The 16,870-nt window shown below is 39.2% G+C and overlaps 1 protein-coding gene across 1 annotated transcript; it reads left to right on the forward strand.

The window, feature by feature from the left end:
- The first annotated feature begins 1,075 nt into the window (after nt 1–1,075).
- LOC132980092 (coatomer subunit delta) lies at nt 1,076–13,824 on the forward strand. Its single transcript, XM_061046012.1, has 10 exons — nt 1,076–1,252; nt 4,752–5,015; nt 5,743–5,922; nt 6,159–6,364; nt 7,619–7,780; nt 8,136–8,301; nt 9,167–9,314; nt 9,421–9,529; nt 10,685–10,889; nt 12,349–13,824. The coding sequence occupies exons 1-10, from the start codon at nt 1,250–1,252 to the stop codon at nt 12,436–12,438; spliced, it is 1,533 nt and encodes a 510-aa protein (XP_060901995.1). The 5' UTR covers nt 1,076–1,249; the 3' UTR covers nt 12,439–13,824.
- Nucleotides 13,825–16,870: the final 3,046 nt, after the last annotated feature.

The raw sequence follows: 16,870 nt of genomic DNA on the forward strand, positions 1-16,870 counted from the left end.
AGATTAAAAGTTATCCGTTTGCATTATTTGATTTGATCCATTAGAACGTAATTGAGGATATCTTTAATTAGGCCTAGAATTATTATTACTAAATTATAATTTTAAAGTGTGTTTTCTTTAAATGTTTAAACCACTTGTCATACACTAACTTAATACCCAATACTACTACTACTACTACTACTACTAATAATAATAATAATAATACATCTATTATTGTGTATTTTTATTATGAGTTATTGATTAACTGCTTCGTCGCAGGTTACAACCACCTCTTCTTCAACACAGGAGAAATGTAGTTAAAGAAGAGGCACATGAAGGTCGTTTGTATGTAGTTGGCACTTATAGATTAATAAAAACAAGGAGAGTTGATTGATTGATTGATTGATTGATTGATTGATTAAATTTATTTCAGACATATCAAATAAAATCAAACATATCAAAAATACAAAACAAAATGAAAAGAAAGAAAATACAATAAACAAAAAAACAATGTTAAAATTATTTCACAAAAAAAGAAAAAGCAAATTACATATATTCAATTGATAGGATAGGAAAGGAGTAGGAAGAAGTATAAAACTTATTTAATCCTACACCTTTTCCACAGCTCAATAATTCATATTTATTAAATTAAATTAACTTCCTGTGTTCCTTATAATCTCTCTATATATACAATCTATCAATATACAATTTGCTATACTCTATTTATGATACTATATTTGATATTTACAATCCAATGATTTTCCATACATATATACAACTTGATATACTATGATTTTTTATAATTTATATATTTATACAATCCATATATCTATATATACATATCTATTTGTACAATTTGATGTACTATATTTACATTTATATATTTATACAATCCTATATCTATACAGTTTGATACAGTATGTTTACAATTATACATTTGATACAATCTATATCTATATATATATATATATACAATTTGATATAGGCTACTATATAGAATAATCGTCTCTGAAAGTAGTAAGAGTTATTTGTGCAACAGCTCCGCCATGTTGGCTCCCACGTCATTAGTGTCCACGGTGGGCCGATCCAGCGCTGCACTTCCGGTGGAGACGTGGCTCTGCACTGCTGCCATATTGACGCTAACAGCTAACAATCACACAACTTGGGATCGGCTGTTTATTCGCACCGAGCGAGCTGAGAGTGACTTAAAAACATCAAAGCAAGAAAACACGGGACACGGAAGATCGTCGTTAACTAGAAAGAGACCAAAATGGTGAGTGACGGTCAAACATGTACACATTTCTTTGGCTTTAATCGGGCCTAGCAATTATAATAACACAGGCTAACATGGAAGGTAAGCTAAGAGGCAGCAGGCTAGCTTCTTCAAGATCGAGATTTAGAAAATAACATCTGTCATCCGACTGTCAGTGTTAACCTTTTGTTAGGTTGCGAACATCAGGTAAACATTTAATCGAGTTTTTAACATACAGACTGAAATTTAAAGTGAGTAGGCGGTAAATGAGTGTGCAGACATTGCTGACGTCCACTTAGCTTAGCGCTAGCTTTAGCTCCTGTCACTAGCCTGATCCGAGCTAACGTTACCTGCTGTCAGATTCATGAGCAACACTGAACACTGAAAATCATAGTCATAGGTATATGTGTTATTATCATCATTGTATGCCATTGTCTGCTGCATCCTGTATTCTTGATTGTCAATGTCAACTACAAAAGTTATCTCTCCTTTAAGTTGCAGATCGATAGTCTCTGTCTTTCATTTCTAACTTTGTCAACGTGGAGTGAATTCACTTCCTTCATCCAGTTAACAGAGAAACCTACATTAATACTAAGTCTCCTGTAACAAACCACACTGACATGTTTATGTAACTTAATTCACTATTATTGACACAGTGTACCTGAACTGTGTGTACCCTCAGAGCTGCTGTTGACTGCAGTGTGATTTTTATTTATTTATTTGTTTGTTAGGGACATATTAATGAACAGCTGTAACAATTACAGTTACTGTTGTCCCTAGGCAGGTAACAGAGAAAGACAAATTACAAATAACATACAAATACAAATTAGGGCTGGGTAATATATCGAGTTTTTAAGATATATCGATATATTTTCAAACAAGATATAGGGTAAGACAATATCGTTAATATGGATATAGTTTATGTTGCATTAAAATAACGTTACAGAGGTGCCAGGTCACCTTTTTCTCATCTCACTGATGATGACTGACTGTCTGTCTCTCTTAACCCTGATCCTCCTCTCTCTCTCTTTTATTGTATTTAAGGAACATTTTTATTTTATAATATTACTTTTTAAATTCACAAACAGGTAGTTTATTTGTGTTATGTGTTTTCACTGTTAATAAAATACATAATGATATATATCGAGTACCGCCATTCAGCTAAACAATATCAAGATATGAGTTTTGGTCCATATCACCCAGCCCTAATACAAATACAAAGGCACAAGTGACACAAGACAATAATAGAGGTTAAAGGTTAAAGGTGGTCACAGACTTGGTTTTCTTTTATTCACTGTTTGAGGTGTGTTTTGAAGGTTGCATATGTTTGTGAGTCTCTTATTGTGAGTGGGAGAATATTCCAATATTTATTTCCTTTGACTGACAGAACAGTTTGAATGTAGTGCGTCTGTATGGGACCTCACAGTCTCCTTGTGCTGTGGCCCCTGTTGCCGATCCCACTGGCAGACTTCAGCTTTATAAAGTCCTTCAAAGGAGGAGGAGCAAGTCCGTGCAAAATTTTATATATAAAACATGCATTTTTAAAATGAACAAAATTATGAAAATTTAGTAAATTATGTTTATCTAAAACAGTGCAGTGGTGATGAGAACACCTCGCCTAATTCTCTCTTAAATATCCATATTTAGAGAATTATTGGTGAAAATCTAACCTCTTACAACCAAGGATTTTTTTTCGTACAGTCAGTTAAGAAATAATATCAGAACGAAGGACATACACTTTACCTTTCTGAAATAGTAAAATGCAATAATAGACCATGTTTCTGTTTGTATAGAGTGATGTTGTGTTTGTAGTTAGTTTGCAGAAAGATATGGACTATCTGGACGCCTTCTCCAATCATTTTTAATTTATTTGGTAGCAGACGATAAGTTGTCTTACAGTGACAAGTTAATACTGAGCAATGGGATGAGGTTTCCAGTCCCGTACTCACTGTTGGTTTAGTGGGTCAAGGATCCTGTTCAATGGTCAAAGTTACTGTGGACGTACATCTTCATATACCTTGTTGAGAAACCAAGCGTCTGTACCAAAGAAAGACTCGAGGCTTACAATTCTTTCGATGCACACACTATTGTAATTCACAGCCATGCCCAGGCCAGGAGTTTGAATCCTGAGATTTGTCAGATGGATTTTGTGTATTAAGGACTGACATACTGCAGAGCAAGCCACAAAGACATAGAACACATACAGGACGTTGTTTAGACGTCTGCGTTTGGCTTCAAAGGGCGTCCTGACTACAGTATTTTAATGCAATGGAGGTCGTGTGTTTTTTTTCCCGTGTTCCTGTTCTGACTTCACAGTCCTTTTTCACCTATACCAGGGATCTGGCCTGCTTCTCCATGTTTCTGCTTTCACTACTGCTGAGACATTATCATGACATCAACTCCAAATTGGTCTATAGGTCATACTTTAAGAATTATAAAGCTTTGCTATCAGGGCCAACTCTAGCCAGGGAATTCAAATGTTGAAATATTAATAATTCTGACATAAAGTGTTAGGATTTTTATATTTTTTATTAAATGCAGACTCTGCTGAATAAATTAACACTTTTATACACTTTTTTTTAATCCAGAGGGAAATTTCATGTTCTGTGTTATTGTCAGACATGCTAAACACACACATGCTAAAAAAGCACAAACAGGCATTAATGGAGAGATGTCAGAGTGATGGGGCTGCACAGGGACTGGTGTCCTGGGCTGTTGGGGGTTTGGTGCCTTGCTCAAGAGAACATAGGCACTACTGTGATGTTGCAACTTTACAACTACAAGTCCAATTTACATTCTTGGTCCGTGGGAATTCGAACCAGAGAACCCTCATTTCCAAACCTAATAGTAGTGACAGCAAGCAAATTCATAGTGGAATTTTAGTAAACTCTGCACATGAATCAGGGCAGTGTACACAACCTCATAATCAGTACGCTTCTCACCTGCACTTACTGTTGCTAGGTTACGAAAGTCTGTCTGGCTGCACTGCCGCTTCCCTCAGTAATGATGACCATCCGGCATGTTTTAAGTTGATCCTTATGTTTAATATTTGCTTTTATATAAAATTATTCCACCAAGAAAATGAAAACAATATAAAGGAATCATGTCCTCCTGGTATCTGCAGCAGCTTTAGACCTGGTAACTGTACCCTGGGAAAAAGATGAACCAGAGTTTCTCTTCAGCTATTGTTGATGACAATTTGCTATCAGAAGATTGGCACCTTTTTGATTTTGATTGGATTTGAAGGAAAAGTGACACTGACAAGCACAGCAGTGCTCCATTAGATGAACTGGTTTCAACTGAGCGCTGTGAGAGCAGTATTAAAAAGAATAGAAAATGGGCGTTGCCAGGGCAAAAAAACAATGGACACTGTGCTTGAATGACTTAGTTTTATTCTTAGCAAGTAAATATGTGGCGATCACACCAAAGATTGAAGAAGGACTTCTCGACCTGGGAACTGAGATGATCCAAAGAGTTACTTGTGGACTTATTTAACTTCCTGTCTCTTCTTTCTTTGTAGGTGCTGTTGGCAGCGGCGGTGTGCACCAAGGCTGGCAAGGCCATCGTATCACGGCAGTTTGTCGAAATGACTCGGACACGCATCGAAGGTCTCCTGGCTGCATTCCCTAAACTGATGAACACGGGCAAGCAGCACACCTTTGTGGAAACAGACAGTGTTCGCTATGTGTACCAGCCGCTGGAGAAACTCTACATGGTCCTCATCACCACCAAGAACAGCAACATCCTGGAGGACCTGGAGACACTCAGACTCTTCTCTCGTGTGGTGAGGAATCATGGAGCTGTTTTTGTCTGTGCTTAGGAAACGATTGTGTCTGCCCTTAGTATGATATCATGTTAAAATCCTCACAGTGGCAGTGGGAATAATATTTTCTTTATTTATGGTTCAGTGACGTGTTGTCTTAATTGGGAAAGTTTGTGAATAGTAATTTCCCAGTCAGTTAAATAGAAATTTTAATTTAGATAGTTGACTCGTCTAAAGTAAAAGAACAACACTCTGAAGTATATTAGCAGTAATTTTCATGATGAGCAGTGTTGGCCAAGTCGGATCAAAGCGCATTGCAATTTCAAATGTGTTTTGTGTGGCTAACGTTAGCAGTGCTAGCACCACCAGTCTTCAGCCCTCCACTTACTGTCATGATTTATTTGTTGTTGGTAAAAGAAAGATTACAATCAGTTCAGTGTCACCCCGAGTCTCAAATCTATATTAGTGCACAAAGCTTGAAACTTTAGGCTGTGTTAGTAAAAGGATTGCTGAAGTTTCCCTTCTTTGACATATTTAAGTTGCAAGCAAACAGCAAAAACAAACAATGATTTCACGATCTCATTTCAGGATAGTCCAGTATATTCAGTTTATTACACGTCATGATCAGTGGAGTCTTAATGATCCAACTTTAAGCCACTTTTCTAAAATGTCCCGTCTTACTCAGACTGTTTTAAATAATACAATATTCGCTCTGGGTTGATCGTCCATTTCTCCTCTACTGCGCCAGATCCCAGAATACTGTCGTGTGCTGGAAGAGAGCGAGATATCAGAGCACTGTTTCGACCTGATCTTCGCCTTTGATGAGATCGTGGCACTGGGCTACAGAGAGAACGTGAACCTGGCTCAGATTCGAACCTTCACAGAGATGGATTCCCACGAGGAGAAGGTTTTCCGTGCTGTCAGAGAGGTGAGATCATTCTTTTGTATCCGTCTGGTTTGTTGGATAAGATCAACTTCGGATGCTTGATGACCAGATTAAGCAATGTTAATTTATAAAAACTATCTTAAAGTTCTGCACAGCTCATTTGACTGCACTAGTTAGCTTCTATAAAAACACGTGTTACAATGATTCATGCTATGCCCTCAGTGTGTTAGCATCATCATCTGAAACTTCTAAATGTTTTTTTTTTTTTTAATATACAGACTCAGGAAAGAGAGGCCAAGGCTGAGATGAGGAGGAAGGCCAAAGAGCTGCAACAGGCTCGGAGAGACGCCGAGCGCTCTGGAAAGAAGGTTCCAGCTTTTGGCGGCTTCGGCAGCGGCGGCATGACTAGCGTCTCCTCAGGGTCCATCATCACAGACACCATCGTCGAGCCTGAGAAGCCCAAGATCACACCTGCTCCTGTCAGGTACAACTCCCCAAATAAACACATGGTGGACATTTATCTGGGATGTAAATCTTTTGGATTTATCAAAAAATTCTGGATTTTCTGACCTGAAAATTTAATTTTCAATGAAAGTGTTTCTCAACAACAGATTATACCTGGACGGGCCGTACAGTTATAATTAAGGCTGCCCAAGTAGGCTATATTTTCTGACAATTTTTGCATTTTTCTGTTCATGTACGCTCTCGCACGTCATCTGCCCTAGTTGCTCTGCAGGTGATCAGAGAGGTCCATTGATACTTCTCTCTTTAAATGCATTGATTTCAGTGAGACGTCTTCACGTTAAATGTGAACCTTCTAATGCCGTTGTTTAATGGTTTTAATGCAGCTCGTTACTGCTCTCTTCTGTTTTGCGTGGTCATGACAACCCTCCCCACTCGAGGCTCACCTGCTGTGATAAAATAATCGGAAGTGGAACTTTTTTTTATAAAATGAGAGTTGTGATTTTTTTGGAGACTTCATTTAACATTCTGCTGTCAAAGACCGACCTAAGTTGTTGTAAAAAAAAACAGCATTATTTAACAGTAGAATCAGGAATTCATTCATTTCTGAGGATGCTGCTCAAAGTGATCTCAGTCTGAGAAAAGCAGCTCTCCTCCCTGCGGTCAGTTCAGACAGGTCTGAGTTAGTAACTATGGTTACAGGACACTCAGTCTGCCATTAAAACTTTGTCTTGTTCCCTCTAAAATCTGTTCTACAGTAAAAATGAAATTCACTTCACTTTGTATCAAACATTTATCGTATTCTCGACTGTAGTTATATCTTCATATTTTTTTGACATTCTTAAAAGTGCATGAACAAAACTAAAGTAATTCTAGTAATGTCATACACATCAACATGTGAACCAAACACTGGCCTCTTGTATTAAACCACAGCTTTGGGAATTCTGCAGGCCTATAATACTGCAGAAACACAGGAAATATTAAAGTACACACGTTTGTTGATGTATTAAAGTAAATGCATCTATCATTGTGTGAAAATGTGTCTGAATACTAAACGATTTAACAAAAGACAGAAAACTACATCAGAATTATTAAAGGCACAAATAGTATATAGTTGATCAGTAAGCTGATGTGTCAACTATTAAATGGCAAATATTCAACTATTTCATTTCAGAATAGAAGCAGAGGGAAATGTAAATAAACCTAATTTGTTGGCAAAAGTATTTGTGTATTTTTTTGTCCACAGTTCAAAAATGGTGTTTTTGTTTCTTTTCAGACCAAGTGGACCCAGTAAGGCCCTGAAACTGGGCGCTAAAGGGAAAGAGGTGGACAACTTTGTTGACAAGCTCAAGTCTGAAGGTGAAACCATCATGCCCTCCTCAGGAAAGAGAGGCTCAGATGTATCCAAAGCTCTACCACCACCAGTCAATGTGGAGAGGTACGGACCAATCATCATCATTTATACAAAGAAAATATTTGTTGTTCCTCTGCAATGGTTTGTTTTTATTAATGCCTCAGTGTTTGTTATGGCTTACTGACCTCTACATTTGGGATTGTTTGCTACCCTAGCTTACTTGCTAACACAGACAAAATGCTAGGTAGCTACTGCCTTGGGTGGATAACTTCATCCTGATAAATCAGCAAGCTTGTTGTAGTCAAATCACTTTATTAGCCAACAGTGAGAAACACTTGATCCATGTAGCATAGTTGCTAACCTTTTTATGAATATTAATATGTCAGCTGCCAACTTGTTTGTTGTTGTTGATTCTTTACTGTTTTTGATTCCCCTCCAGTGTACACCTGCGTGTGGAGGAGAAGATTTCGCTGACTTGCGGTCGTGACGGCGGCCTACAGAACATGGAGGTGCTTGGTCTGGTGACGCTCAGGGTCACAGACGATAAGAACGGACGTATCCGCCTCATAATCAACAATAATGACAACAAAGGACTCCAGCTGCAGGTACACATCACATATTTTAACATTTGTTTGGGAAAATGTCATGCAGCAGTGTAGCTGGTACTTGCATGATCAAATAATGTTTTTTTATGAGATTCTCTAATGTGGTTTAAAACAATATAATCTACAGTAGCAAAGATTTAAAAAAAAAAAACACATCTATGGTTAACCTTTTAACCTTAAGCTCCCGCAGGCGAAAGAGAGAGAGAGAGCAGCGGTGGTTGAGTTGCATAGAGACAAAGAGAGAGAGCAAAGTGGTTATAAAGGGCGTATTAGTTTAAGTGCAATTGAATACACAGTGCAACACATCTCCTTCACATAGAGTTGATCAGGGAGTTGATTGTGGACTATGGCCCTCTTCATCGGCCTACTCAAAGTGCTTTTACACTGCAGGTCACACCTACACATTCACACACTGATGATAGAGGCTGCTGTGTAAAGTGTCCATCAGTATTATTAACTAATCCCATTCATACGCAGACAAAGCAGCAGGAGCACTTTGGGGTTAAGTGTCTTGCCCAAGGACACATCTGCTTGTGACTGAGGGAGTCGGGGATCAAACCCCTGACCTTTCAGTTTGTGGATGCCCTACTCTACCACTGAGCCACAGCCACCCCTAAAATGAAGACTGTATGAATCAAAAAGGATACTTGAAATGAACAAAAGAAGACAAGGGAGGGGGAGGGAATTACGACAAATTCTCACACAAACAACAGAAAGAAACTGGACGGGGAACAAACGCTTGTAACTAAAAAATATTCCCTAAAATCTATTGACCCCCTTTTCTGTATTTTCAAGGAATCCAAATTGTCTGTAAACATGCGTTTCTCTGAGTTTAAGAAGTTGTGTTTCTGTCTCGTCCTCTCAGACACATCCCAACGTTGACAAGAAGTTGTTCACAGCTGATTCAGTGATCGGACTGAAGAACCCAGAGAAGTCCTTCCCTCTCAACAACGATGTCGGCGTGCTGAAGTGGAGACTACAGACCACAGACGAGTCCCTCATACCTCTAACCAGTAAGTCCTGAAGCGTGAAGCATCACCATCATAAGATTATCAGATTGTAATTAAACAGTAAAGACTCTCATATTAACCACTTGGTTGACTTTTCCTCCTGCCACAGTAAACTGCTGGCCTTCAGAGAGCGGTACTGGCTGTGATGTCAACATTGAATACGAGCTGCAGGAGGAAAGCCTCGAACTCAACGATGTGGTGATCAGCATCCCAGTACCGTAAGTACATCTGGTGAACGGATGAATTCCTCCTGAACACATTTCTCTGTGAACAGAGTCTGACTGTGGAATCAGAAATCTGTAGGCAGGGGACATGATTGGCTCTGTCCATTTGTAGTCCTTCTATTACTTTCCATCAACGTTTCTGCAAGCATTGGTTGTCATTATATAATACCAGAACCCATCCGCTATCATCAGATTTATCAATCAGAGATGTGATTCTTCAGGATAAATGCAGATGTCGGGATTTACAGTCGTTTAGAGGTGAACCACATGAAGCATGGATATCCTTAAAATAACACATTTTAAAGGGCGGTAAAAAGCTGTTCAGTGAAATAAGAATTTCAGGACATCTACAGGCTTAAATATGTGATGATTCTTTTCATTCAGTTTGTTTTGAAATTGATCTCATCCGGTTTTAAATGGCCCTGAGCCATGTTATCATGTTTGTGTTCATGAGCAGACTTTGTGTGTACTTAAAAGCTCAGTACACCGTTAGCCACCAGCTAGCGATTTTAAAAAAAAAAAAAAAAAAAAGAGAGAAAATGAAACAAAACGACGATGTTTGGTCTGGTTTCGATTAGCGCTTCATTTCCATGAGTCTTCCTAACGAGGGCTGTATCCAGCTTTGATGTCGCTGAGGTTCAGAACATGATAGCCAAATAAAGTAAAATAAAAAACAGTATAATGTGACTGTACATTAGGATGCTGTTACTTTTGTATGTGTGTTTGAAGCTCGGCGTGATCCGTCAGCATCAGAGCCTCTCCCTTTGTCTCCTGTTGCTATGGTTACCAGACAGACTCTATGGCTGTCACTGAAACTACCGTGTGACCACTACAGTTAATTAGATTAACAAGATTCTGTAAAACCAATCACAAGAGGATCATTGTTTCTCTCATGGGCTGTGCTGCATGATTGGATGTCAGACTACTTATTTACTATAACAAGGCTACTTGTACTCAGACTACAGATTTAGAAATGCTGCAGTGCTAAAACAGAGGTTTATAAGTCTATTTATATTATGTGAACACGTGCAACTTGAACAGGTTTGTAAATCTATTTAAAAAGCAGAGATTACCTTTTTATTCACATTACCTTAACTTGTTGTGTGTGTACTGTTGTTTGTGTTGACATCTTGTTGTTCCCCTCTGCAGGTCTGGCGTGGGAGCTCCTGTGATCGGCGATCTGGATGGAGAGTACAAACACGACAGCAGGCGAAACGTCCTCGAGTGGTGCCTACCTGTCATTGATGCCAACAACAAGACCGGCAGCCTTGAGTTCAGCGTCGCTGGGCAGCCCAACGACTTCTTCCCCATTAACCTGTCCTTTGTGTCCAAACGCAACTACTGCGACATCCAGGTGGGTCACTGCAGACAAGTGTGTCCTGTCGGGGGGTCTCAATACCTGATCAGTCCATTGCAATTTTGTCTACTTTTTACTTTTTTTTATGTTATGATGCCAGTAATAAGGTTGTCACATTATTTAAGGTCTACAATAAACTACCGTAAAATCCAGAATATAATCTCACCGGTGAATAAAATGCAGTCTATTCTGTGAAAAGGAGTGAAAAGGTTCAAACTGTCTTTCTGCGTGAGGATTTCCTTAGTGTTTTATCAAAGTCCAAGGCGTGCAGTTTGTGAGGCTCTTTTAGAACCATCTGTTTTCACTATGTGGAGTTCGTAATCCTGCTAGCTACCTGCACAGCGTTGAGCTCTCAGCTTCCGGTAATGTTGATCGTTGTGAACTACAGACCTACAGCCCGAGGGTCTCTCTGCCCACCTCCTCTTGTAACTTGTCGTCTTTAATTGAGGAGGCTTTTTAATCAAACCAGCACTCCACAAGCTTTATTTTACTGAACAGTGTAGCCCTGTTATCTTTAAATCCACGTTTATGACCTCATGAGGGACCAGTCTGGTCTGGGGGCGATGTATCCCAGCATTTGGACATTGAAGCCGCCGCTTCACAATAATCTCCAATCACGTCAGGTGGCGTGCAGTGGGTGATTGATGCAGCTGCACTTGTGGTAATGACAGCACATGTCTGTGAAGAAGCTTAAGATAGATAAAAGCACCATAACATACCTCTCCCAGTATATCATACTGGTATATTGGTCATAACGTTACATAGGACGCAGCCCACTGAAGTCAGTCTTATACATCATATTTTACGGTACTTGTGCTGTTGTTTTATTCGTTTTGTGTCCCTGGTTGCTGAACTCTCATAGTTTTGATACATAATTAAATTATGCCTCCCTACGAGGATCACCTGTTGTGAAAAGATTATCATTATTTTATTTTTTTTAAATGGAGTTGTGTTGTTTGGGGGTCTTTATAAAATGTACTGCTGATAAAGGTTGTGAGAGGATCAGACACATACTCTACAAGCAGACAGAAACAGATAGAGGTGATGATGTCAGCAGGGACGAAGAGCTCGATTGCTTTTCTAAAAAAAATTAAAAATAGTATTTTGACTGTATAATCAGGTTAATGTGGCTTATTTCCGTGCATAATGCAATGGCATAAAAACATGAATGCATTCTTAACATTGATATCAAACGCTGCCAGATGAAAACTAAAAGAGAAAAAGGGCACAAGACTTGATCATTGGTATAAAATTGGTTCAAAAAAATCTATCAAAATGCAGGAAAATAAATGTTTTGTGCTAAAATGGCAAACCGTAAACCTTTAATGACATTAAGCAACAGTTTAAATATTCAATAGTTTTTTCTACTCTTTGTTTACCTCTGTACTGTTTGTGTGTCTGACCTGCTTTTTACCTAACATGCTGACTGTTTCATTTCTTCTTTCCTGTTTTCCAGGTTACCAAAGTGACTCACGTAGACGGCGACGGCTCCGTTAGATTCTCTTCAGAAACCTCCTTTCTTGTTGACAAATATGAAATCCTGTAAAAAAAAAAAAAAAAAAAAAAAAGATATTCAGAGAAAACGACAAAATCAGCAGAAAAAAAAAAAAAATCACCAACGGGAAATAAAGTCCAAATCTACGCTACAGAGAGAGATTGAAGATTTTCTTGCCTGCCCACCCTGTATACTATTTCAGAGACTGTGTACATCGACAGGACTACGCCTCCTCTCGTGGCGGAGCAGGGCAGCGGTGGTGTATTTATATGTTTGTATGAGAGAGGATCATCTATATATAGAGTAAATTGAGCAGGACAAACCAACACACAGACACAAACACACACACAGAACCCCCCCCCCCCCACACACACACACACTGATGCTGTTGTGTTGGCTGAGCAGAACTGCTAAGAGGACTTCAGAGTAAGTAGAGGATGACTGCGGCGGTCGTCTTCATCCTGAGGCCACGATGTGATGAGCGCTGGTAGTTTAGCATCCTCCACAAACTCGTCTTCTTCATCCTTCATTGATAAATCTTTCATAGGGGTTCTTGCTTTCTTTCTTTAATTTTCAGATTCTCTTGTCCATGAGTGCAGAATTATAGCCGTGTCAATCATTGCAGGCCTCTTTAATCCATTGTGATTTGATTATTGATATCTTTTTTTCTCTCTCCCTGAGGAACTTTGAATGAAAATCTGGCTCTGTGCTCGTCTGCTCTGTCTGCGGTTAGCATCAGCGATATCGGTCCTTTTTATTTTTAGTATTTTTTTACTCTCTGAAGTATCATTTGTTTCATGTTTACCACTCATCTGATCTGGGTGTTTTTGAAGTTTTGACAGTGAAGAGCAGGACTTTTGCAAAGTTACCCACAAGTCCATACGTGACGCATCAGACTTGTGATCTGTTCTTTTTCTTTTTCTCGCTAACACCATTGCAGCCACTCCTCACCTTCTGCTTTTCTCTGGTCCATTTAAGTCAGAGGGATCAGCCCTCAAATCTGTCCGAGCACAAAAATACTTTGAACACAGCCCAGAAACAACAGCCAAGCCCCTAATCTGACATCCCACAAGACGCAATTTAGATCTGAGGAGGGAGAAAATGTCTAAGCATCACACACACACACACACACACACACAGCAGAGCAGAGCAAGGATCATGCAGTAAAACTCTGTTCATCCTTTACTTACATTCTCACCGTACATCATTACTCAACATGTAACATTTGTCTTTCATGTTCTTGTTTTTTTTTTTTTTTTTTTTTTTCATTTGTACTCCCCAGATTTCAATTTAGAAACGGTTGTGTGGACGCGGGGTTGAAAATGACTAGATTTGAGCATTTTTAACAAAAACTTCTGAAGGGGAATCTTAACATTCCAGTGTACAATTAGAAAAGAAGAATCTTTAATGGAATAAAATGTATTATTGAAAATGTAAGTCTGGCTCGGAGTCTTTTTATCGGCTGTGCGCTCATTTAGCACCAACAACAGGATTAAAGCGATCTGATGGGATCCAACCTCGAAATCTGAAAAAACAGAAAAGATCGTCTGATCCAATCCTGGTTTTTATCCCGACATAACCTTTGTGGTTTCAAACTTTTGGGGAGGATTGTGATAAATGTAATACTAATTAATCAGGATAATTCTGATCCACACAGGTTTGGTACTGGATTACAGGGAAAACTGAAAAACACTACAAAATGTTTATGATGTAAGGTAATTGATATTTTAAGACTATTTGAAGTACACATTGCAGAAGAATGTTTTTAAAATAAAATAAAATATTTCACTAAATAGCATTAATATGATACATAAAGTATAAACCATCATCTGTAGGGCTGTTTAAAAAGATCGATTCATCAATGCATTGCAATTATTTTCTCCCCAATTCAATATTGATTCAGGGAAGAGAATAATTATTTCCCTTGTAATGACGCCCCACTCCAGTGGGGGCACTGTGGGTGCCGCTGTACTTCAACATACTGTACTTTAACGTTTTATTCTTTGTCTATTAAAAAATAATGCAATGATAAAATGTTATTTTGATTCGGTTTGTTCTAAACCGAACAAATAATGCACACTTTATTATATAACAATATCAGAAGGTACTGTGACGAGTTATCTGGGTATTTCTGTCATCTCACGTGTTATTAAACCCAAAGAATTGAAATCAGATTGAATTGTGAGGTTGTGGACGATACGCAGCTCTAATCATCTGTAAGTAACCTAGATGTAGTTGGTGTTTTGAAGCCCATCGATGGCAGACGGCATGTTGGAAATGATGTCTCAAACTCACTTTCAGTAAAACTATTAACAGACAAAGAGGTGGAGCTGAGGTGAGACTACCTTCAAGCCTTCTTATTAACAGCTACATCACAAACCCACCTGTCAATCACATCAGCCCCACCCCTTATTATGAATACATCTTAGCTTTAATATGATCAAAGCAGTTGAGTTAATAATAATTTAATCCTGTACAGTGCGTGCCAAAGAATATGTGTGTCTTTCTACCAGGCTGTAAACATGTTTATGACTGCTGTAAAATTAACAATTTAACTTGGGTGTGTATGTGACCTCCGGACCTTTTGAAGCCAGCCTCCAGTGGACACTCAAGGAACTGCAGGCTTTTGTTCTTCCAGGGCTTCATTTTTTTTCAAAACCAGAGGTTCCCAGTTCGGCCACCCCAGTGGCTCCACCACTGTTTTGGAGACATTTCACAGATATGCAGACTCACAGAAAGTGTGAAAATTGGTGTTATAGCGTCTTCATCAGAGCCGTTACACACATTTGATGAATTGAACAGTGAGACAGAACTGAACACTTGCACACTTTGCAGTGAGTGTACTTCAAAGTCTGTGAGTGAGGAGATTGGGATCGGACCTCTGTCTCAAGTGATGACTAAACCCAGTCATCTCTTAACTCTCAGCCTGTCTGCTCATGTGAAACCACTTTTACCTATATCAGCTTTAAAGGGTCCAAACATGGAGCCATGAGTCACAGCTTCTTCTTCTTCTTCTATGACTCACATGTGACATTCACCCTGGACTTCCAGACTTTTTGACCCTCTACAGTCAAGCTGTGTAACTAATATAATAATATAAATCTCATCCTATAAATTAAAGTTAATTATATACATTTATTGATGAAAATTGTCCAGTAAATCACAAGATACATGAGGTGGTACCCAATCAGGGCTCTCAGGTATTCCAGCTCCTCCAGGTTGTTACATCCATACATGTAGTCACAGGTTTGTTGTGTCTCCTCAGGAACATGGAGGAGACACCAGGAGACCTGCAGTTACAAGGGGAGAGCTGAACAGGGCCGTAGAAGGGCATCAAGCCAGCAGCAGGACCGCTATCTGCTCCTTTGTGTGAGGAGGAACACGAGGTACTGTAAAACCTGGTTTCTGGTAAAAACTAGAAGTCCTTTTTTTATTGAAGAAAGTTATTTTATATCCATCTTTAACGGCCTTGATAGAAGTCTTTAAGATAATAATGATGATCTTCTGTTTTGGACTCACTGGAGTGTAAATGATGTCTTGTTTTCATACAGACGGATGGTGAGACAGGAGAAGAAGAGTCAGATGCTGAGGTTCATCTAAACAGATGGGTGAATGATAGGAGATGAAGAGTGTGAGAAGGAGGGGTGGAGGGGGGGGGGGGGGGGGGGGTTAAAGGGGCTTTCAAGGGTCAGAGGGGGTGAGTTGAAGAGAGCTTAACAGCAGCCATATTTGGGCTGTCGGGGGTGTTTTTGTTGCAGGAGGTGGGGTTGTTAATAGCAGCCATCCAGTCATAAAAAGAGGGCGTGTCTGTTTTCCGGATGAATGAGCGGGCTGATCAGCTTTGTGAGGGTCTCAGAGGAGGGTGAGGGAGAGGGGAGAGCAGGGCACACACACTGTTGTCTCTGGTTAAACACACAGACCTCAGAGCACACTGACTCAGCTCGGATGTTTTGACTGGATTAGGAGCAAAAAGGATAGACTCACCGGAGGCCCCTTTTTTCCCTGAATGGAGTGTGGAGTTTAAAAAGTTTGATAGTATCTGACTTTTTGTCCCGTCTGCTCACCTGGAGGCTAAGATGATGCTCAAGAAAGTACGATTCAAGGTAGGAAAACACTCCTTTAGAGTGCCTTTTTTTTGTGTGTGTGTGTGTGTGTGCAGGAAATCTGTCTTTTTGTTTATGAAATAAACTCCTGTAGAGTTAAAATGAGTCTTTGAATTGAAACGGTTGCACAGAGATTCAGGTCTACATGTTGTAGAAAGAAGGAAAGCTTCAAGTTCAATGTTTTTATAGAAATAATATCTAATTTCCCCCTGTATATAACTGTTTTATTTCAAACCAGTATCAAAAAAGATCCAAGTGAGTACAAATCTGGGTGCCAAAATCCCTCTGCCCCATTTTTTCATTTGTTGGACAGAGAAAAAACTAAACAGTTAAACTGAAAAGACTCTGAGAAAAAATCCCCAAAAGTGTCATTGAGTTAA

Source organism: Labrus mixtus, chromosome 9 (assembly GCF_963584025.1).
Source record: "Labrus mixtus chromosome 9, fLabMix1.1, whole genome shotgun sequence".
In the NCBI taxonomy this organism is placed as follows: domain Eukaryota; kingdom Metazoa; phylum Chordata; class Actinopteri; order Labriformes; family Labridae; genus Labrus; species Labrus mixtus.